General features: G+C 48.3%; 2 protein-coding genes across 13 annotated transcripts in view; one reads left to right on the top strand and one right to left on the bottom strand.

The window, feature by feature from the left end:
- Positions 1-7,776, top strand: part of CASKIN2 (CASK interacting protein 2) — a 102,111-nt gene extending 94,335 nt beyond the window's left edge. For all 6 annotated transcript variants that reach the window (XM_077924193.1, XM_077924190.1, XM_077924189.1 and 3 more), the window contains 3 exons: positions 185-2,353; positions 3,761-4,091; positions 5,140-7,776. In XM_077924193.1, coding sequence (XP_077780319.1) covers positions 185-2,353; positions 3,761-4,091; positions 5,140-5,236 — 2,597 coding nt within the window. In that variant the 3' untranslated portion in view covers positions 5,237-7,776. The remainder of the gene's footprint in view (positions 1-184; positions 2,354-3,760; positions 4,092-5,139) is intronic.
- A 1,392-nt stretch (positions 7,777-9,168) lies between these two features.
- The window catches only part of TMEM94 (transmembrane protein 94), a 69,771-nt gene continuing 55,649 nt past the window's right edge, over positions 9,169-23,290 (bottom strand). For 6 of the 7 annotated variants that reach the window (XM_077924195.1, XM_077924194.1, XM_077924196.1 and 3 more), the window contains 11 exons: positions 21,406-21,505; positions 21,190-21,298; positions 19,192-19,381; positions 18,778-18,855; positions 17,918-18,003; positions 17,047-17,128; positions 16,430-16,590; positions 15,472-15,566; positions 14,906-14,999; positions 14,236-14,406; positions 9,169-12,233 (listed from right to left, as the gene is read on the bottom strand). In XM_077924195.1, coding sequence (XP_077780321.1) covers positions 12,161-12,233; positions 14,236-14,406; positions 14,906-14,999; positions 15,472-15,566; positions 16,430-16,590; positions 17,047-17,128; positions 17,918-18,003; positions 18,778-18,855; positions 19,192-19,381; positions 21,190-21,298; positions 21,406-21,505 — 1,239 coding nt within the window. In that variant the 3' untranslated portion in view covers positions 9,169-12,160. The remainder of the gene's footprint in view (positions 12,234-14,235; positions 14,407-14,905; positions 15,000-15,471; positions 15,567-16,429; positions 16,591-17,046; positions 17,129-17,917; positions 18,004-18,777; positions 18,856-19,191; positions 19,382-21,189; positions 21,299-21,405; positions 21,506-23,290) is intronic. The other variant, XM_077924197.1, reaches the window with a different exon arrangement.

Genomic DNA, 23,290 nt, shown 5'->3' with positions numbered 1-23,290 from the left:
TCTTTTAGTCTACATTATACGTGAATGTCTGGACTGATAAAGGCTCTGCCTCCAAAGCACTGGCCTGAGAGGATGAGACAGGATTTTGAGCTTCCCCCTTGCTTGTGCTTGGAGTCTTCCAGTAGAAGCGTTTTCCTCCTGCAATCCCTGAGCTTAGTTTTTGCTCCTTTTGTGCCACCTGCAGGCCACCAGAAGAAGCTCATGCTGGCTGTCAAGAAGCTGACCGACCTCCGCAAGAGCCTGAGCCAGGCTGACACCAGCACCCTCAGGCGCAAGATCCCCGGCGCCTTGGACATCGTTACCATCGAGTCTGTCGAGAACGGGGAGTGCCACTCTCCCCACACGCCCAAGATGACCACTTTCCAGGACAGCGAACTGAGCTACGAGCTCCAGACGGCCATGTCCAACAGCTGCCAGGAGACGCTGACCATCAAGAGCACCCAGGGCATGTCGCGGAGCCAAGAGAGCATCGGGGTGCGGTCCAGGGGGTCGGGGCACTCCCAAGAGAACATGCTGTCCCACAGCACTACCTCGAGCCGATCGCAGGAGAGCTTGGGAAGCGGCGAGAGCAGCAGTGGCAGCAGTGGCGGACACTCTTCTACCCAACCCCGCCTCACGGAAAACTCCACTGCCCCGCAGAGTCGGCCCAACCCAGAGAACTATGGGAAATTTGTTCCGCAGCTCAGCAGCCCTGAGGGAATCAACGGCTATTCCAGCGGTTGTGCGGGAAGCCCTCTGAGGGAGAGAAATCTGCCTGAGGGGATGGACCAGTACCAGAGACCAAGCGCTCTGAAGGGGGATTTCCTTCCCCACACAGAGCCTCCCGAGACATTTCCAGCCACGTCCCCTTGTGCATCGCCCCACACGGCCAGCAAGGGGACCGCCCCATATGTCTTCATGTACCCCCACGTGTCCTTGAAGTCCCCTCCGCCGCCTCCTTCGCCGTCCGTGCCTGAGCAGGCCAAGGCCCCTGCTCCCTTCTCTGCCCAGAGGACCATCCTGCAGTCGACAGCCCAGAAAGCTTTCTCCTACCTCCATTCCCACTGTGGCCCCACAGAGCCACCACACGTGCCCCCCAAGCCCGGGGCGGAGCAGCAGAACGCTGAGGGCTTCAAGCACAAGAAGCGCTCACACAGCTTGAACCGCTACGCGTTGTCCGACGGGGAGGGCGAGGAAGAAGAGCCTCCCGCCAGCTCCGTGGGCTCATACGCTACCCTGACCAGGCGGCCGGGGCGCAGCCAGGTGCCACGGACACAGCCGTCGTCAGCCGCCAAGGTCTCGCGCAGCCAGTCCTTTGCCATCCGCGCCAGGAGGAAGGGCCCCCCGCCCCCGCCTCCCAAGCGCCTCAGCTCGGTCTCCAGCGCGCAAGTTGGTGCAGAGTACGAACAGGGCCAAGAGACACCAAGGGGACCCTCCCTCTCCCAGGACGGAGGAGGAGATGGCCCTCGTGACAGGGGCTGCTCTCTGAGAAATGCTGCAGCCGTGCTCAATGGGCCTGTGGCTGACGGGAGCCTGGCCAAGCCTCTTAAGTCCCCCAAACCCACCGGTCTCGGTCAGGAGTCGGCCAGCAAGACGGGCCTGCACAATTCAGCCCGAGCAGACCCCAGCAGCGCGGAAGCCGCCGGTGGCCAAAGCCAGGCTTTTGAAGGCAACGTCCCCCGAAAGAGACGGACGTTTAGCGAACCCGCGGTCGCCATGACGGAAGCTCTGCAGCACAGCCACGAGGACACCCGGTCCGACACGGAGGAAGAGGCAACAGCGGAGACAGACGGCTGCGCCAAGTCCCCCTGCTCGTCTCAGAACAGCTCCAGCGAGTGTATTCCCTTTGCGGAAGAGGGCAACTTGACCATCAAGCAGCGGCCGAAGCCCACTGGGCAGCTCAAGGCAGACGCTGCTGCGCCAGAGTCCGATTCTGCCTCAACTCAGCCTTATGGGGAAGAGCAAGAAGAGCCCCCAGCGAAAGAGGGCCCCGCAGTGTTGGAATTCAACCTCACAGAGTCCGACACGGTCAAGAGGCGGCCCCGGTGCAGGGAGAGAGAGCCCCTCCAGAACGTGCTGAAAGCGTTTGGGGTGGCTGCGCCCAGCTCATCATCCTCGGCTCCACAGTACGCCCAGGCTCAGACGGTCAGCATCAGCGGACCCTCGCTCCACCCGGCGGAGCCGCAGCCGGCAGGAGACGCATTTGACGACGACAGCATGGAGCTGCAGATTGCAGAGATAGAGAAGAGCATCCTGTCTCTGGAAAGGGGGATCAAGAAGCCGCCTGTCTCTCTGAAACCAACCAGCCCGATCCCACTGCAGGTCGAGAGGAACGGAGGGGCAGTCCATCTGAGGACGGCAGCCAATGCGGCAGGTAGGCAATGTTCAGAGCGGCAGCTGGGCAAAATCTGGCCTCCGTGGCTTACTTTCCTGGAACCAGAAAGATTTTCTACATGGTGGTATCTCTCTCCGCCTTTAAAGGAAGGAAATGCAGATGTGCTAGCAATGCCATCATCCTTTCACAGGGCGGGGAATGGGCTTGGAGTTTGGGGTTACAGTGGTACCTCGGGTTACAGCCACTTCAGGTTACAGACTCTGCTAACCCAGAAATAGTACCTCGGGTTAAGAACTTTACCTCAGGATGAGAACAGAAATTGCACGGCAGCAGCAGGAGGCCCCATTAGCTAAAGTGGTACCTCAGGTTAAGAACAGACCTCCAGAACGAATTAAGTTCTTAACCCGAGGTACCACTCTAGTAGCAATACAGTGTTGTTCCAGCTGCTCTTCAGGGCCATCACAGCTGGGAGAGAACTGGGATAGCACCCCGTTGCTGCTTCTGGTTGGGGAAAGGGCACTGGAGGGTGTGGAGAGAAGTCTGGGCTGGGAGGAAATGGTGGGAGGGGGTGAGGAAGCAGAGAGGGCTGTAACCCACCATTTTCAAGGCTGCTTTAGTCTCACTTGAAGAGGCGGAGTGACTTGGTTCCATTAGCCCCAGTGGGATAGGGAAGTGCCTACAGTGTAGTGATGGTAGCGATGCTTAAGCATGTATTTTTAGTTACAATTAGTTTGATGTGGAATTGAAATGGAAATTGCACATAAAATTTTACGTAGCACAATATTAATTAGCAATGTCCTTCCCTGTGGCCAAGATCCTTCCATAATCTCTACTCCATTCAGCAAAAGGTGCCTGGATATTTCAAATAAAAGTTCGTAATTTGAAGGTTTAGCACGCACGCCCCACCCCCCTTCTCATTGACCCCGGCTGGAGGATTACAGAATCATTTCTCTCTTAAGTTTATCTCTGAATTGCTCTGTGTCCGTTTATTTGCACAGGACATCTTTAATTACTGATTTCTGCTCTTTAAAAAACTGTAGAGATGTTTCACTACCAAGAGGGGGAGGGGAAAGGAAATCAGCCCTTCCCTGCAGGAAAAGGAACTGATACAGGGCTACTCAAAGGAATAAAGTCACTGATCCCTGCACCCCCGCTTGCAGAAAACATGGAAAGGCTACAGTTTTGGAATTATGTCATCTGGATGCTCTTTGAAACAAGAATGAATAAAGCATAGCAAATCCAGAAGTAAGGGCTAGGGTAGAAGTACTCCAGCTTACACTTACTGGGAGAATGTAGAATAGCATGAGGTGTTAATGGCAGGAATGCCTGCTGTTTCTGATCCGGCAGGGAGGTTGCACTTTGGGGAGAGGGAGCGAGGCTGTGTTTCCTTAAACTGCATGGGTCAGGTTTCAGAATACCCAACCTAAGTTTTTTTACCCCCCTCAGATGTCCCGGCCAAGCACACATCCATCGCTTCTACCAAGCTGGTGTTTTCGGGGCCAAAAACCATCTACCAGCAAGTCCTGCAGAACTCCCGCAACACCGTCGCTCCCTGGGCAGCCACAGAGATGGTTTCAGAAGGGATGGGTCCCTACCCCATGAAACTGGGGCTGGGCAGCAAACCCGCCTTGAGTTTTGGGGTGCCCCTCGCCATGAGGCCTTTGAGTGCATCTCCGGACATGATCCACGCTCAGCAAAGGCTGGAACAAACCAACTCATCCTTGGCATCCACGCTTGAAGCGGCAGAAAAGAAAATCAATGCAGAGGAGGCAGACAGGTGAGGCATTGCTTGGATATGAAGAGAGGACAGGCAGGAGTGCCTGTCCTGAACAGGGCATCCTTCAGGGTCTTTATCCAAAGTGCAGAATACAAAGGCCCCTCTTCTTTATGAAGAGGGCATGTGCATATTTCAGATACATCTGCCTTGGTCCAGCTAGGGACCATGTGCAAGTGGACTTCCATACATATTGCCCAAGCTGGGTGAAGACTTGCATATGCAAATAGGTGTTGCTCATTCCTCTAAAGCTCCACCAACTCTCCCACCCAAACAGCAGTGAAATGAAATGAGCTCAGGCGCAACACTGGGCCACAATGACCTCTCTCATCGGGAGGATGTCATTTTTCCAGAGAGAGACAAAAGTTTTGCCCTGAACTTCTTCAGGCAGCTATTTTGCAGCCTTGGAGAAACTGCAGTTTCCCTTGTCATAGGTGTCCCTCACTTCAGATGCTGGGGGCATATAAAACAGGAAGAATATAGGCAGCAATTGGGCTTCTATGGGGAATGGTGCTGGGGGGTGGGTGAAAGCCTTTAAAAGTAGTAACTACTACAGTGGTACCTCCGGTTGCGCACAGGATCCGTTCTGGAGCTACAGTCGGATCCCGAGGAATTTGCAACCAGAGGTGCCTGTTCTGCGCATGTGCACATGGTAGAGCGCTTCTGTGCATGCGCGCATGGCAAAACCCAGAAAAAATACTTCTGGGTCTGCTGTGTGCGTAACCCGAAGGATATGCAGCCAGTGGTGTGCATATCCAGAGGTAGCACTGTATCCTGTATTGCACCAGGAAATGGCTGTCTCAGAATGGGATGGATTATGTTCCTGCTTCCCAGCCTTTACCAAGAGACAGGCAGGCCTTAGCAAGCCATTTGGGTGGCAGGGAAAGGGCAGGGAGATGGGACTGCTCAGAGTGTGCAGGAAATGGCCCTCCAAGCAAAGAGAGGGCTTGGAAGAGGACTTCAGATCTGGTGAGGGAGGAGGTGTCAGTTCTTGTCTGAAACCTTGCACCCAAAACGAACCAATTCTCATGTCTTTGTCCCTCCCCCCCAGCAACTATGGGACAGCACACTCTGCCAAGAACATCCTCGAAGACATCAGCAACATGTTTGATGACCTTGCAGAGCAGTTGGATGCCATGTTGGACTGAGGACGGGCTTCCTTCTCTGATGATGATGCAGGTTCATCCTTCTACCCTACCATTTATGAGAAGTGGACAGCTTGGGGAGAAATCCCACGACTACTCATCGGCCTCTCCTTCCAGGCACTTTACCATCTTTTACTCATTTCTTGTGAGTGCTAACTTCCAGCCAGGGGCAACTGCACTCCAAGACCATTTCTTGGACAAATATCTTGGGGCAAGCGTGCGTGAATACACATCAACTTGGTGTTTCCATCAGAGGGCACCAGGTGCTTGCCAGGCCTCTAAACAGTGACCACCCACATCAGCACTGAAGCTACAAAGAAGGGCTGGTTGAATGCCTGCAACGTTGAACCACAAGGGAGGCAGACCAATGCTGGAGGCTACTGAGAGCTTCCCTTGGACCCTGGCCTCCTTCCCACGTAATACCACAGACATCTATGCTACTCCTGCGTCTTGTCATTTCAAACGATGCCAACAATGTGTCAGCTTCCCTAGGGCAGTGACATCCGCAAAGGGGCTGAGGCTCAATGTGGCCAAGTTGACAAAAGGGAACAGGATTGGTAAGCCTGGCAGCTTCCAGAGCAAGACAGGGCCTCGCTGCTTTTCCCAACGTTGTCAGCAGAGGAAGGACCGTGTAATCCGAGTGGATTTAAATCCCGCACGTTGCCCCATCTTTGCCTCAACCTCCAAAAGCAGCTGGCACAGCCTGTGGCTCCCAGAAAAGTAAAATAAGCTCAAGAGCGACACGCTTTTCAGGGGAACTGAAAACTACTTGACCTTCTTTCCCAAATACCTCGAGTCTCATTCATCGCATGGGCCGGGTGGGTTGGTGGAGAGAGAAAATAGTCTTCCATTATTATTTTTTTCTTTCAGTAGAATCTGGGAGGAAAACGCTGATTGGTGGGGTGGCTTACAGTGCATGGCACCCTCCAGTGGAGAAAATAATACAAGGGATCCTGAACATGCTCTCCATTGTAGCATAAAAAGTGACTTTTCCTAGTTGCAAATACTCTTCCCTATCCTTTTTCCAGCAGGGAACGAAGCATGTAGATCTATTCTTAAAATAGAAATTAAAGCAGACAGCATTTGGGCTATAAGATGAAACTGCCTTTCCAAAGACCATTCCTTGTAACTCATCTCCCTGTCCAAAGTGAGCCCATCCCTACCAACAACTGAGTGCAGCAGACAAAGGGCCCAATTGCAACCCCATGGCATTCCACTTCCTTCCTCCCTAGGGACAGTTCCACTCTGATGAGGGGGCTCTTACGTAGCACCTTTGTAAATATGCCCAAAGTGGTGCCAATCAGGCAGCCTACAGAAGGAAGAGAAGGGAAAAGAAAAGTGTAATAGTTGCTGCTTACATGCTGCAGGCAGATTAGAACTCGTCCATGACTGATATGGCAGAGAGACTGTAGCTGAGCAGTACAGCACATGCAGAAAGGTCCGGTCTCCAGCATTTCCAGGTAAGGCTGGCAAAAACTGAAAGAGCCACTGCCAGTGATACTGAGCTAGATGGACCAAGGGGTCAGACCCTGTAGAAGGCAGCTTCCCAAGCGAGTTTTATTTTAAGTCTAAAATGAAGATGACCATGTGTATCACAGACTTAAAACTTCTGCCAGTTTTTTCCAAGTATTGAGGCAGACCGGGCAAGTCAGCAGTTTTAAAGTTAAGGCAACAGATCCTCTGGGCATCACGGGGGAAAGGGCTCTGCTGGAGGAGCCAGGATCTGCATCGCTTTTGATTTCTTAGTAGTGAATCATGAAGTGGCAAGCATTGAGCCACTTGCAAGGAAGTGAAATCCAAATGGCGAAGGGAAAAAAGCGAGAGGCTACAATGGAGCCTATTAATGTGTCTTGGCCATAGATGTAGTTTCTCTTTATTTTTTTGGACTCTCTTTTTATCCATAGTGTCAAGTGGATTAGTCATCCTCTGGTTGATGACTAGTGCTAAAAAATATTTTTTTAAAGAATTGCTGCAACCAGTGGCACTTTATAAAAAGGTTCATTAAGCCTTTTTGAAAAGAGGTTTGGATTTCACAGTAGTTGATTTGGGATGCATCCTTTCCCCCCACTGTTGATAAAACTGTAATTTTTTAAAAGAAATGTATATATTTTTAAAATGTGGATTTGTTGTATATTTACTAACCAGAGTGCTGTTGTATTTTAGAGTTGGGGGGTGGAACCACATTACTGTCTGAGCCACTAGGGGGCAGTAAAATGCTGTTCTTTGTGATTACTAATGAGAAAATTTCCCCCTTCCCTTTTTGTCCAAAATGCTTATTTTTTAAGAGCTAGTTCTTTATTTTAAATATATTGTATGCTGTGTAAATTATGTATGGATGCAGTTGTGTCTAACCAGCCTTGGCCCCACCTGCTCTATGTAGCAGGAACTGGCCTAGGGAAATTAGTCCAGGCAAAACACCAGCCAGGCAGTTTTTAAATCATCTAGTCTGTTTGTGTTAATCATGAATTCTTGTTTTAAACTAACATAAACAGCAACTTTATGGTATTAAACACTGGGAATCGTTTTCCCTTTTGACAGATGTACTTGGCTTGCTGAGTCTCCTCTTTTTGATCAGTCAGATGCATTGTGTATCAAGTAGGGCTGTCACAACCTCAGGAAAAAGAAGTCATTTCAGACGCCACTAAATATCAATGCTCAATGAATATTTTGTACTCCAGTATGGCTACCTTTGACCAAACTGCGGGAGGCAGTGGAAGACAGGAGTGCCTGACGTGCTCTGGTCCATGGGGTCGGACACAACTAAACAACTAAACAACAACATGGCTACCTAAGTTCAAAAATATGAACATGCCTTAAGTGTGCAAAACTTGATGTGTGCCGCTTCAAATATTCAAAATGACCCATAAGGAAAAAACTGGGCACCTACTTTCCAGTATTTTAAAGAAAGATAAAAGTACCCTTCATGTCAGCTAAGGTGTGTGTACACAATACTTAAAGTGAAAATCCGCCATAACAGGTCCAGCCTGCATATCATCCAAACAAATTAAGATTAATAAATGAAGGTTTAATGTGAATGTGCAATTTGCTACTGCACACTGCAAAGGTCTCACTCTGTTCCTGTGGCACTGCAGATGAAACAAGCCAGAGCTTGGCTTGTTGTGATTCTCCGAACCTGAGCTCATGGTTTGTTTTCCCAACCAAATCATGAGCAGCAAGCCAGGAACAAACCCCGATTACTGTTCATGCTTTGCTTGGGTAGAGAAACAAACCACAACCCTGGGCTTGGATGTCCACAGCACAACAGGAGCACTCTCATGACCTTTGCAGCAGCACACCGCATGCTCACATTAAAGCTTTGTTTGCTCTTAGCTATGGTTTAATGTGCGAACCAGACCAAAGTCTGCGGCTGGCAAAGACATAAGTAATATTAGCCACAGTAATAGAACCTCCATCACTTCCATTAGCAAAGCATATTGATTGCTCGAACCCATTTTGCCTCGTCTATCTCTCCATCTCAGCATGTAACTTCTTGTCAGCTAGAAGGAGGAAGCAGTATTTGATCAAGAAAACGCTGGGGGCTTGGACTGATTTTACCAAAGAACAAAGATGTCACACAAACTCAAACCAGTTAGCCGATATTTTCCAGCACAGTCACAAAATCATGGAGATAGAGATATCATAGCTTGGCAGTTGGCAGTGCAAACCTATACATGTCTGCCCAGAAGTAGGCCCCACTGAGTTCAGTAGGAGTTACTCCCAGCTAAGTTTGCATAGGATTACAGCCAGTGTTGGAAGAGATAAGCCAAGAAGCATTTGATTCAAATCTCCCCACAGTGATGAAGTCAATAGGTGGCCTTAGACAAGCTGCCCCCTGCCCATCAATCTGTAAGAATTCTGGTCTACTTTACAAGACTGTTATAAGGATTCCTGAGATAGCATACATTACAAAGCACAAATGCCAATCCTCTCAAAAATTTACTGTATCAAAGACAATCATTTATTGCCATTCATATCAGGTGCTCTTTGTTCCTTTTTGTACAATTTACAAGTTTTCATACAAATCTATTAATTTTTTTACATACATCCCCAGAAAAGTTTAAATATAAAATATACACCATTTAAAAACAGTTGGATGGGTGAAACTCCTTCCTAAAGCCATACGCCTCACACCTTTCTGAAGCCTTGGCTGGACGAGGAGGAAGAGGGGGGTGGCCAGGGGGGGGGGGGGAGGCAGCAAGGCAACATGGACTTTCAAGAGAAAGCCATTGAAAAGGCTCATTATCTGACTCCAGTGGAGTACAATTGAGGAGGGGAAAGAGTGCGTGAAGTGCAGGGAGGGGAATCTTTTTCAGCGTGATCAACCACCACAGACAAAAGTCTACAGAAAGTGCCTTGTCTAGCAGGGAAACTGCCCGAGACAGTTTATCAGGTGTAAAGCTTTAAAATCACTTAAGGAAAAAAATATTGCGGCAAACAGCTTTTAGGCATCGAGGACTCCCAATTGGTTCAGAACGAGGGGAGGACGAAGGCAGTTGCTTAAATGCAGCTACCCAAGTGTCTGTCACCCAAAGCAAATCAGTCCAGTTTCCAAATACAAAATCTGCACAAACCACCCACAACTAAGCCTGGGACCAGAGACCCAAAACTGGCACATGCCAAGCACCGCTGGCCTCAGGCTAGGGGTGCAAATCCTGACCCACTGAAGCCAGTGGCAATTCTGACACTAGGAGAGGACTGTTGCTGGTTAGTACCGAGGTGAAACGCAGCCCATTCCCCAAAGCTCTTTGCCCTTGGGGAACAGTACATCATCACACCAAGTGAGAAGGCAGCAAACCTTGTGCTACGTGGGAACAGCAATGATGAAAATGGGAGGGTGAACGTGTTTTTAACAGTTTCTAAACAATAGCCTCTTTTTAAAATATAAACATAGGATATTGGCCGATTTCCCAGTCACAGTCAGCTGGAGTCAGCATACATGCCACAGCTTTTGAGAACTTTGCCATGTGCAGGGGGGCTTAAAGGAACATCCTCTGACCTTAACCACACCAAACTTTTCCAGTTTGGTGCCCTCCAGCTGTTTTGGAATGTGTCTTCTACCAGCCCAAGCCAGCATGGCCAAATTGTCTGCAGCTAATGGGAGTTGTCACCCAAAACATCTGGATCGCACCAGGTTGGGGAAGGCTGTACTACAAGCTTCTTAAAATCCTCCAGGTATCACTTTTCTCCTTCCATCACCACTACCTCCGGCCAGGCCTAAACCTATGATTTTTTTCTTTTCTAATCTAGTAAAGTAAAATGTCGTTTTGTCTGCTGTGGAAGGATAAAAGTATCCCTCCCGCCAAAAGGTTAATTTGCCCTTGTTTCCTTAAGAAGGCTTGGCAAGTTTTCTAACTACCATGCTAGGGTGGGTCAGTGCTTTTAAACAACTCTAGGACGAGGTTAATTGGATTGCCTTGGCCAAAACCCTTCCAGGTAGAGCAGATCCTCCATGGAGCCCTGAATACTCAACAGCCCGTCCACAGTAGCCCAAAATACCTACTCCCAAACAACACATGCCCTGTTATCTAAGTGATTGGTCTTGCAGAGAAGGCAGCTGTCCCTGGTGTTGTCCATAAATAGAGCAGAGGTTGGTCAACAGAGGTAGTTCTGATTTCTTCCCGCCAAAAGCAACAGCCTGAGTTTATCCACCACGGCTAAAATTGGCAGGCAAGAGAGAGGGTGGATTGAGGACGATGCAGATTCCCAGCACTGCGTGGTAAATCCACCCAGACTTAATTCCCTGTGTTTAGGGAAACAGACCATGGGATAGTATGCTATATGTCTCCAACTTAAACAGTGGGGCAAGCACAAAATGCAACCAAGATCCCAAGTCTAGCCCATAGATATGAGAAAGGAACTATGCCCAGCCTCATCTGCCATCCTCCATTCAAAGCAGCCAAGAGGGGGTTTGTAGACGCAGCACTCTTTCAATGAAGAAAAAGTGAAAGATCAAGCAATCCGTCAATCCAGACTCAGATCTGGCCCACATGCCTTTGTCTTCCATGCCCATACAAGCACAGAAAACCACATGACCTCTCAGACCTCGGTCACTCACAAGGTTTATCAAACAGTGAGTGGGTGTACAAGAAAAACACACAAACCCAGCCCTTTCAGTATTAAGCACTAAAAGACAGCCTCCTTATGGAACGTGGCCAGGGCTGAGGTATATCCACAATATCCCATCCCTAAAAGGATGCTCTCATGATGGTGGCGAAGGGTCTGGCCTATTAACTCTGTTATTACATACTTTACATCCCAGAGGTATTTAACTGGAGAAGGGCTGCCTTTGTACTCATAGCAGCAAACCTCCCAGGCATCCTGCCCCTCTGCTTCATCTTCCACAAGAGGGCAGCCTCCAGGCGAAGGGCTGTTCTGTGGGTCACAGGGACTGCAGCTGGGGGGGGGGTACTTCTGCAAGGCCAGCTAGCAGGCCAGCTGCTCCTATTCCCTCCTGGGTGGGTGCAGCGCTTATACCCAGAATGCACTGGGGCAAGCAGCATCGCAACAAATGAACAGATGAGATCGACAGGGAAGTCGGGGGGGCGGGGGCAAATAACCTAGTCAAATTATGAACAGCGGGGGGGGGGTGTCAAATGAGAATTCCTTGCTCTTCGATCCAAGGTGTCAATCTGCTGGATCCCAAGGAGTTCCAAGGGAAGGAGGTGTAAAAAATAAATTTTAAAGAAGGAAAAGCAGCAGTCCATGTCCCACCAACGCTTTCCTGCCAGGCACTGAATCTTCACCAGCGCTCAAGATGTAGCTCTCCCTGCTCTTTGGGGTTGGCCTCTTCTGATCCACACTGACCAGAGGGATTCACACCTGAGGCTGGGTGCTTTTTTCCTTTCCTCTCTCAGCAAGGTGGCAAGGTTGTGTGAGAAGGGAACATGCAGCCCCCAGGACTTCCAGGGCATGTCCTACTTGTGGGGATTAAAATGGAGAATTCATGCCCAGCTTGGTTTCAAACTGCAGCTTCTGCCTCTTCTGGTAACGTACTCGAACCCTGGGGAGAGAGGGAGAGGGAGAGGGAGAGAGAGAATCATGGAATCAAAGAATTGTAGAGTTGGGACCACAAGGATCATCTAGTTCAACCCCCTGCAATGCAACTACACATACTTTTAAGTTAGGAGTAGATCCCACCAATTTCAAAGGGCTCAATCCCAATGGGGCTGCAGCCAAAGCATTTGCGGGGTGTGGAGAAAGGAAGAAGACACCTATGGCTGCAGAATAAGAAACCTAGGCCTGTTCTCTCCTTCCCGCCTTTAAAAAAATGCCTTAAAATGTTTCTTCTAGCTGCCAGCCTCATTTGCAACACAGCACGGGAAACAAGAGATATACAAAATGAACCAACCTGCTTCTTTTTTTGTAAGATTTTAATCAGGTAAGTCAGGTTGCAGAATGCCTTTTTTACCTAGTCTGGGCTCATTTGGGTGCCAATGTGATGACAGCTGTAAAACAGCTCTCTCTCTCCTCCCCTCAAATAAATATTGTGCTAATTAAAAGACCCTCATGCTTCCAAGGAGAGCAGTGGGGCAGCATGCAGCCATTGCCTACAGCGGTTAAGAACAGCGCTTCTGTGACCAGAGGGAATCTCCCATGGGCAAATGCCAAAGACAAACCAGAGGGGATGGCTACTGTGAGTATCCCGCCCTTGCTTGACCCAGCTACTGACATTTTATAGTGCCCCAAAACCATTTTGGGAGGCAGCCAGAAAAACAGGCAGTTCAATGTGTATTTCCCTGTTGCCAAGACAACAGCATCTCAAGGGAACGGGTCAGAGAGATGTCAGGTAGCAATTTTATCCTTCCAGGAACCCTGATTTAGATACCAGGAAGTTTGCTGCACTGCACAGGAACAGTTAACTCAGCTGCGGAACAGGATGTCATCTATGACTTGTTCAGCTCCCATTGGCAGAGGGGCCCTGAAGGTGAAGGGGTTTCATCAGGGCCTTTGGATATTAAAATAAATGGAGAAAGGGAGGGTAGTAAACCCACAGAGCGACGTTCCCCCACACCTCGATTGTGGGTTTGCAGAGTCACTTGGTTCGCTGTGTTGAAAATGGCGTTCTTGTGATTTGACCCAGCAAGGTCTGCCTTGTCCATAGCGGCAGTCTTCCAACCCAGAGGATGTAGCTAAGAGATGCTTCAACGTGGCCCACTCACACAGCAAGCAACATGGCTGCATTCATCTTTCACTGGCCTGTTATTACCCTGCAGGTGTGGTGTGATCATAGATAGCACCTTGGAGGAGGAGATGCAAGTATGGGGTTCTCTTGCTTATCATTCCTTCTTGAGGAGCAGGAGTGGTTCTCACATCAACTTCAAAATGCCAGCATGGCCTAAAAGCACCCAACAGCTGGTACAGCATAAGGCACTTGAGATAATTGTCAGCTGGGCAGTTCTGGTTCATATCTAACCTTGGCCATGAACTTGCTAGCTGGCCTTAGCCATGCCTCTCCCTCCCTCTCTCCAGCCTACTACGCTCCATCTGTAACATGGAAATAATATTGGATGGCAGGCCAGCCTTACAAAGTTGTTGCAAGGACTATCAAGACCATGTCATGCAAAGCACTAGGAGAACTTTGGGAGCTTCTTATGGAGAGTGCTAAGCAAGACCTTGGGACGCGGGTGGCGCTGTGGGTTAAACCACAGAGCCTAGGACTTGCCGATCAGAAGGTTGGCGGTTCGAATCCCCGCGACAGGGTGAGCTCCCATTGCTCGGTCCCTGCTCCTGCCAACCTAGCACTTCGAAAGCACATCAAAGTGCAAGTAGATAAATAGGTACCACTCCGGCAGGAAGGTAAACAGCGTTTCCATGCACTGCTCTGGTTTGCCAGAAGCGGCTTAGTCATGCTGGCCACATGACCCAGAAGCTGTACGCCGGCTCCCTCGGCCAGTAAAGTGAGATGAGCACCACAACCCCAGAGTTGGCCACAACTGGACCTAATGGTCAGGGGCCCCTTTACCTTTACCTTTAAGCAAGACCTCATGGCAAGGCTGCCTTACCTGATTTCATGGAGTTTGACAGTCTCATTGATGATCACAACAAGGATAAGAGAGAGCAAACCCAACAGCCAGGAGGCCATGGGAATGTCATCCATTTTGTAGGTCACTGGAGACTCGAGGTTCACCCAGAGCTTCAGGTCCAGGAGGGTCTGGATGACTTGGCCCAGCAGCCTGCCATTAAAAACAAAGCAAGACTTGGAAAAACATAGAAGGGGCACGCCCAGCCTTCTGTCCCAGGGCTCTCTCCTCCACTCTGCATCCTCTTCCACCAGCAACCAGAGTACAACCTGCCAATGGGGAAAGGATCTCCTAAGGTAGTGAACAGCCTCCACGGAAAACACAGCATCATGGGGACAGGCATACCCAAGTGGGCAGCATCTCCAAAAGAGGTCGCTTTTCCTGGATGAACATTTTAGAAGTTTGGAATGGGGTGGTGACAGCCTCATGGCATAACAGCCAAGCCAGGGAGAGGGACGTGAGGATATCCGAGGCTATGGGAAGGAAGAATTTGATGTCAAGAGCCAGAAAGACATAGCGCTGCAGAAATGCACACAGAAGAAGAAAAAAGAGTGATGCTTCAAGAGAAGAATGGACAGCAGGAGATGGAATAATTTGAGATAAAGACAGGGGGGAAGAGAGTCACCTAGAGGAATCAGAAAAGGATACTCACACAATGACAACTGTCAGAGTCCACCAGAAGTTAGTGAAGGGGCTTTTCTTCCACAGTGGTTTGGTACGATGGACGTGGGTGACAGAGATAAACACTGTGAAGAAATACCAACAGGTTTTTGTTTTTTTTAATGTGTGGACTTGCCAGAGATACAGAGGGCACAAATCCCCGAGAGTGTGGTGGTTTTTGAAGCTCGTCATCCAAGAAAGCCAATCACAAGGTAACCTTGCTGGGCGTTCAGCAAAAAGAAAAGAAGAAAGCAGCGATGTTTCCAAAACCCAGGATAGTCCACCACTGACTGGCAGCCCCTGACTCCACACCCTCTCCACACAATTATCTAACACCTCTTCTGAAATCTTCCTGCCTGCTTTTATGCAGTTAAACAGCCAAGGGTTGGGGAAGACTAAGCCAACTGATCAAACTGGCCAGAGAGTCAAGATGTTTGGTTTTACATCTGCCTTCAGCTGGGACATCGATAAAGCTCCTGGCCCCTGCTGCATGCATGCCATGGCAAGCTGCAAGCCCCCCTTCAGTACAGCAAGCAAGGAGGAATGGAAATCTCTTACCAGTATGTAAGACAATCATCCCAGCAGTGAACTTCTGGGCCAGGAGAAGGATGCTGGAAAATTTTCCAAACCAGTCGGGGGAGCTTTCTGCACTACTGAAAAAGCAAGCATAGGGGCATCACATGACGTAGATCACGGTTCAAGGCATCAACGAACCCAGTTTGAAGAGACTGGATTTCAGAGGGACTCATGATCTAGTCCTAAGATCCTGCGGGCTCTGTTAGTCACACAATGCAACCTCTTCCACTTGATTCCCAAGCCAAAAGTGGCCTTTCAAAAGGTATCTGGAATTATCTTAAATCGTTGCTGAATTGTTACCACCGAATTGTTCCCCCACCACACAGGCTTTTCCCAGCTGTATTTGTTGCTTTTGCATTTTAAACTGTTTTTAAATCACCTTGAGGTGGTGATTTATGGGGCGATTAATAAAACACAGAGTTGGTGTTTTAAGACTTCTTAATACTTCCATTGCTGTTTTCTTTTCGGCTTTGCCGTTTTAACTACTTTATATTGCTTTGTTTAATTTCTCTGTGACCTTTCTTGAATTTAGTGCGTGTGTAAAACATAGCCTTAGGTTTTTTTTTAAGAAACTAAGTTTCTAGTCCTTATCAGCATAGGGAAATCTGAGAGTAGGGGCAACGTAGCACAAGCCTGTATCCCATGACTTTCCACTCTTCTAGACCCATCTTTGGAAAAGCTACTAGAAACAACAATCTGTCATGAATGCTTTAGTTGAGATCCCTGCATTGCAGGGGGTTGGACTAGATGGTCCTTGGGGGTCCCCTTCCAACTCTATGATTCTATAAACAACATAGTCTACATAATCCAAACTGTGCCACCCACAAACGAAACCTTAGAAGAAGCTGTGCTAAAACCATCCCAACACACACCACTTCTGGGTGGGCACCACTGCACTTGGGAACTTCAGTAGAGAGCTGGACCCGGAGCGCCCGCTAACCTGTGCAGCATGATGGAGGAGCAGCCCGTGACATTCACATTGAAGGCAGAGGAGTTGAAGTTCGCACAGTAATCCTGCAGCATGTAGCCAAAGCAAACCAAGCAGGTGCAGATGGTGAGGCTGAATTTCAGCAGGAAGCAGAACAGGAAGTATTGCTGGGTCTGCAAGACATTGTCGGGAAGGCCGGAGTGACTTACAAGAATGGGAGGCCAGGCCTTGGGTGCCCCGGCTCCTGCCCAAGCCTCAGGCTTACCAGCTGCAGTCTTGCGGAAGAGGATCGGGTGAGCACCCCCCCAGCGAGACTCCTCCAGGGCTGTTCCTCAGGCCCAAACTAAATGGTCACTGGGGTGTGTGGCTGCTGGTGGCTCAACTCTTCAACCCACCTCCCTCCCAAGGAACTTCTACCGTTTTGCCTTGAGGAGCAGGAAGGCCCCCGAGGTAGAGGCCAGACTCCAGCATGCTAAACATTTAGCTAAGCTAATGCTAGCAAGATCTGCGGCACTGCAATCACTGGGGTGTCATGTGTCGGCAGCTGGTAAGAACATTACTTTCACACCTTCTGACGTTGCCACACGCGGACCCTAGCGAATGCCTACCCAATCGTAACCTTTTCTTACCTTTTTAGGAATGGAGGTCAGGTTCTTCCCAGTTGCCATGGACATGATGGAACTGTGAGGAGGCTTGCCCAGGAGGGACACACTTGGAAGAGGAAACAAAACTAGAATTAACCTGCTGAGACTACACACATGAAACCCCCATAATGCTGTATTGTGTTTAATGCTGTATTGTGTTTTTAATACTCGTTTGGGAGCCACCCAGAATGGCTGGGGAAACCCAGCCAGATGGGCAGGGTATAAATAAATAAATTTGTTGTTGTTGTTGTTGCCAGCTAATGGGGAGGCCCTTTTCACACAGTTCCTTCCTGCACTGTCAAGTCACTTCAAGCCAGTCCACAGTTAACCAGGTCACAACAGGCCTCCCCTCGCTGCTTGTTTATTGCCTCCATACCCAAAAGACAGCAGAAGTCAGAGGCCAACACAGTTCCTGCTCAACTAGTGAAAAGAACAGCAGATTTAAGCCTTGCAGTGGGGATAGGGGAAACCTGTGGCCCTCTGGAAGCTGCTGTTAACTCCAAACATTCCTGACCATTGGGCATGCTGGCTGGGGCCAACAGTAGCTGAAGTACAACATCATCTGTGGGCCGTAATGGACAAAAGCAACTCAGCATATCTTTTTTGCAGAGAGAGAACCTACAGGCCAGCACTAGCAGAGACGAACAGCGCTAGCATAGCCAACTCTCCACACCATGAAGGCTGATCCATATAGGCATTATGGACTCCACATGGTCTCCAACGTGGTGGCCAGAACATGAAAACCAGGTGCCCGTCCCCCGTGTGGCCCCATTTTATCTTAGGAAAGAAGTGGAGCTCCTGCGAGCATCGCCAAAGTAGAGCATGCTTGTGAATCACAGCGAGAAACCTTACTCACCTTAGCAACGGGTAGCAGAAACAGGAAAGCCACAAGATGTCGGTGGTACTGAGAATGGGGGGCAGCTGCCCCAGGCAAGAAAGGAACTAAGCAAAAGACAGCAAAAGGCACCATCAGCAGAAGGATCAGAAGACCGAAGGGCACCCACCAGCAAGTCATCACACCCATCTTGTAAAAACAAGATGGCGACTAAGAAGGAGAGGGAGTCCAGAGCAGGGAGTTCATGCCATTGGATCCCGAAGGGACCATGAAAGAACTCATTTGTTCAACAATTTTGCATATTTGTTCATTTGGGTGCCATGGCAACAAGGAAGTATATAAATGCAAAAATCAACCAATTAAGGAGCCAGCAGTTGCTGCTACACACAGAATGTGGTGCACAGGATTCCACTGCCTGGGCAGCACTGTACTGCTTTTCTTTTTTTTTTAAATGAAGCATTCTGCTTATTTTAACTTAACTCTTCCAGGCCTTGTAGCCGAAGACATGATAGGAAGTTCTGTTTTGGGAGGTGAGGAACTGTGTGTGGCTAGCCTCTGCTAAGTGCTTGGAGAAAAAACACTCTCAAAAAAACTTTATTTTGAAAACCGGAACAAAATTAGAAAATCTAGTATACTTTGCCTTCCATGCATATACTATTCCAAATGAAGAATTTGGGGACCATACATTTACGATTACAAGATGCTCCACTGTACGCTTTGGACAGCAACTAGAATCAGGGCAGCCTTCCATGACACAAGGAGAATGAATACTGCTAGCAAATATCCAACTTAAGCAGCTTCCTCTGGGTCTCTCCTCCTCTTAGATGACTTGCAAGACAATCAGTCCTTTCTGCTTCCTGATGCCATTCAGAATAACTCACCTGGATTATGACCAGAGTCAGCTGACACTGGAGGAGGAAGAGGAAGCATTTGCGAATACCGTAAGTTGCATGCCGGGCCTAAAAGAAAGCATATATAAAATGGATAGTATGCAAGGTATGAGTAAACAGAGACTGTTCTTATATTGTCAGGGATGAGTGCAGTAAACAGATCCACTTTTAAAAATATGGATCAAAACTGAAAGCTTCAATTAGGATTTCTTTTTAAAAGGAAAGAAAACAGGCTGGAACGTCTGTCCTGCCAAATAGCTTCTCTGCATCAAGAAGAAAAATAAGGATGGAACAGTTATTTTATTAAGTCTGGAAGCCCAAACAGATGCTAAAATGTTATCATATTTAAATGATGGAGATTGTCACAACTGTGTTACTACCAGCTCAAAAGGAAGGGGGCTTTACCTGTTCTATAAGTCTGATGAGCCCAATGGTTTCTTCTGGATAAATGGTCAGGGAGCACGATAGGCTGTTCAGCTGGCCAGAAAGCTGGAGAGGCGTGAGCTCATCGGAGATACGGGTCATGTTAGTGCTGGTGGCGTACCCAAACGTCTCCCAAGAGCAGCGAGAGGGGTAAAGAGGATCCAGGGCTATGCTGCACAGACAATACTACACAGGTTAGAGGAAAACATAATGGGGAGTAATAAGCCATCTGAACCCAGCCAAACACCTCGGGGTTACAAAACTGATTAAAAGACAGAGGTGTCCAACAATATTGATGCTTTTTAAAAAGTGAACTAGTGGGCTACAGATTACTTTCGGACCATCCACAGCAAGGTCACCAGCTCTGCAGGGAAACGTCCCGAGACAGGAAATCAGAACAGATTGGACTGAATAAAGAACTCTGATCATAGATCATAACAAAAGAACCGCTAGGAAAATAAGGGTCCACTCAGTCAGCAGTAAGGAGCATTGTAGCCTGATCCTTTTATTACTTTATCTGATAAATGTATAGCCCACCTTTCCAAAATTAATTTGAGGCAGCTTACAGATAATATATAGCACACATCACAGAATCAAGTAAAATCAGCTAAAACCAAGGAAAAAATAAGATCAGCATAAAAGCCATGGTAAATGAAACCTGCTTTTACCAAACTCCCTTGTTTAAAAAGCAGCTTTGAGGATACTTGGCCCAGCATGTAAAGCTTTGCACTTTACCAAGTACAGGAGCAAGAAGAAGATGGAACAATGAGAGCCAAAGGAACAGCAAGAGCATCTCTGGATCATAAGCCTTCTTTAATATTGGGGTAGGGGGGTGAGAGTGGGCCAAGCATCCAGCCTCCCTGCCACCAAAATAATTCCCACAAAATTATGCATCTCTAGTTCTTCAAACAAACTCTGCATCATTCATTTAAAACCCTTTGATTTTCAGAAGGGTGCTTTTAACAGAAGGAGCTTGATGGATGAATAAAGCAATAACAGCTTGAGGGCTCAAAATGGTCTCCTTTGCCTTTATCTAAATTGATTGCTGCACCTGCTCTGACCTGCTTTCCTCTCTGCTCCTCTCCCATTCCTGCTTTGCCAGAAGAGCAGAAGATTTTATACATTTGAGGACAGGGTGAGGAGACTGTGGACTTCCAGATAGCTGGGGTCCCAACTCCAGACAGCGGGGCCAATAGTCAAGGAGAGTGGGATTCTAATCCCCATTCCTTTTTAGGAGACCAAGAGCCACCAGTACGGAGGAAGGTTATCATAGGCCACATCAGAGATCCGAACGATGGCACCAAGTCCAACACTGAGCCATGTGTTTTGCAAAATGGTTGTAGGCAGAACATCCTTTCCCAGCAACTCTGTGGCAAAGGTTGCCGTTGGAACAGATGTTCCTTATGCAACTATTTCAGACAACAACGGGCTCAGTGTGGGATTTGTTCTAAGCAGTTTTGTCAAAAGCCCTGATGTGGCATAAAAGGTATTTCCTCCACATTGGTCTGCTAAAAGGTATTGCAGGGAGGTATCAGATAGCGGTAGTTTTCTACTCAAGGAAAGAAAAAGAGGAGTGCTTTTCAGGTCTCCCTGGGACTCTGTATGGGGATGCAACGGAAGAAAACAAAGAAAGTCAACACAGAAATGGAATCAGGATGAAGGAGTGGTATGAATGAGGACAGACTGAGCTTCTCAAACCCAGAGTCTGGGTGCATCTGACCCATGGGTAGGCAAACTAAGGCCCGGGGGCTGGATTCGGCCCAATCGCCTTCTAAATCTGGCCCGCGGACAGTCCGGGAATCAGTGTGTTTTTACATAAGTAGAATGTGTGCTTTTATTTAAAATGCATCTCTGGGTTATTTGTGGGGCATAGGAATTCATTCATTATAATTTTTTCAAAATATAGTCTGGCCCCCCACAAGGTCTGAGGGACAGTGGACCGGCCCCCTGCTGAAAATGTTTGCTGACCCCTGATCTTACCTGATGTCGCTCTGAAGGAAAAGGCAGTTGTTGCGCAAGTTGGCAGAGCTGCCGAGGCAGCAAGTGACCTCCCCGTATTCCTGCATGATCTTAATCATCTCACACATGGCTGCAAGAGAACCAGGAAAGGGGTTAAGTGTGTTGACACCCTCTTAGTTTCCACCCGGATCTCCCCATCTCAGCGACAAAGAATCCACTAGCCTGAGCTCCACTTACTTTCTGGGGTGCAATCTGTAAACAGAGGAACAAGCAAAGGCACGTTGTCAATATTCTGCAGGTGGGGCCTCACCTGGTGGATTCCACGTGGCAGTTTGGCCTGGAGTGAAAGAAGCGGCAATTAAACAAGCCAAGGAGACGGTAGACGAGGGTGAAGGCTTACAACAAGCTCAGGATGAATCAGATTCCCCGCAGCTGGAGTGATAAGGCAGAGCAATGAGATTGCTCTAACCCCTGTTCATTTGCCGGATAAATTGGGCTATGTTAGGAGGAAGTGCAAACTGACATTTGCCAGAAAGATTTTCATTTCCATCAACCACTGACTTGCTCTTAATCTGCCCAAACAAGCTACACTCTGCCCTTCCCAGATGTTACACAGCCAGCAACATAACTACACACAAGTCTCACTTTACGAACACAACATGTTCCCAGGAAATCACCCATTTCTCCGTGGTTTTCCCCTGAAATGGCTGCAGCCAATCAGCAAAAGAGAAACAAAATGGCGGCCACCAACCAGCAAAGCGCAAAAAAAAAAAAAAAGGAAGGAAGCCAGCTCTTTGGATAAGCGAATCTGTGAAGCATATAGCGAGGCTTGGGTGGGTAAGTGAAATTTCAAATAGCGAGTGTGCAGACAGCGGGAGAGCAAAGCCAGATTAGGAGCATGATTCTTCTTTTAAAAATCTGTTGGTTACCACCAAATATTACAGTGTATAATGCAAATTACAACAGATTAAGAACTTCTCTGCTCACACAGGTCACAAAGAGAAAGGTTTTTCCTTGTGTAAATTACATAGACTAGCCATCCCTTATAGAAAGTAATCTTCAGAGTGCAAAGTCTGCAGCCCTAAACGTGATTTACGAGGGGAAATGAAGGCAGCCAGAATAATTTATGGGTAAATGTATAAATGATTGGGCAGAAAAAGGTTACTGTGGGTCACTCAACACTAAATACTTATTGAAGGCCTCTAGTTCAGGATGACACACCACCAGCAAGAGAGAAAGAGAGATTTGCAAACTAGGTGGATGAGAGGTTCAAATCCCATTGAGAACTGAAGCATATTAAATGTAACCCTTTCCATGAGCATTCCTAAGATGAATGAAAGAGATCAGTTTGAAGTAAAGAAACTAGACACTTCAAAGTAGCATCCTGGCCTTCACAGATGATAGTATTACTTCTCTCTCCAATAATCCACCCCACCCCACCTCTATTCTTCTGGCATGTCAGTTCATGGTACTTAAACTATCATTTTCCCTTCTTCTGAAGCATCAGCAATAGATCCAAAAGCCCATTTTATCTCCTAATCAATAACTTTTCTCCTACAAAGTTTAAGTTGCATTATCTTTCATTTTGCTTTAAGGAAGATGGCAGCAATTTAGGGGGGGGAAATATTTTGAAAGCAAGCATTGTTTTCAATGTTGTGGTATTTCCCCCAGTGTTGTACTCCCCGCCCCCCCCCCACACGTTTTATGATCTGCTAAAGAAAAACATGTGCCAGCACATCACAGACCATGTCAATTTTGAAACACCCCCTGCAATGTGTGACCCCAGCTTGCTTGCTCAAGTTTAGTGTACCCTGATGAATTCACTAGCTTAACTCGTCCTGCTTGCATTCTTTTAGCAGTGGGCAGTGTTGCAGGGCAGAGCCGCAGAGCCACCCTCTCAACACTAGCAGCACCTCAGCTTACCTGGGACAGGGCTAGGGCAGCAGGAAAGGTGAGATTGTGTGGATGCACTGGCAGGGCTCCCACTAATGCATCCACCCTAACTCCAACCTCACCTTTGCCCTCCTCCCCAGCCCTCTCCTGGTAAGCTGCAAGGATGCCCTCACCACAGCAGCTACCTCTGCATCCTTAAACAAAAAAAGGTGCTGCCTCCTGTTATGTA

Source organism: Podarcis muralis, chromosome 2 (assembly GCF_964188315.1).
Source record: "Podarcis muralis chromosome 2, rPodMur119.hap1.1, whole genome shotgun sequence".
Lineage (NCBI taxonomy): Eukaryota > Metazoa > Chordata > Lepidosauria > Squamata > Lacertidae > Podarcis > Podarcis muralis.
Note: the sequence above shows the minus strand (reverse complement) of the source record. Positions and strands in the feature narration are given on the sequence as shown.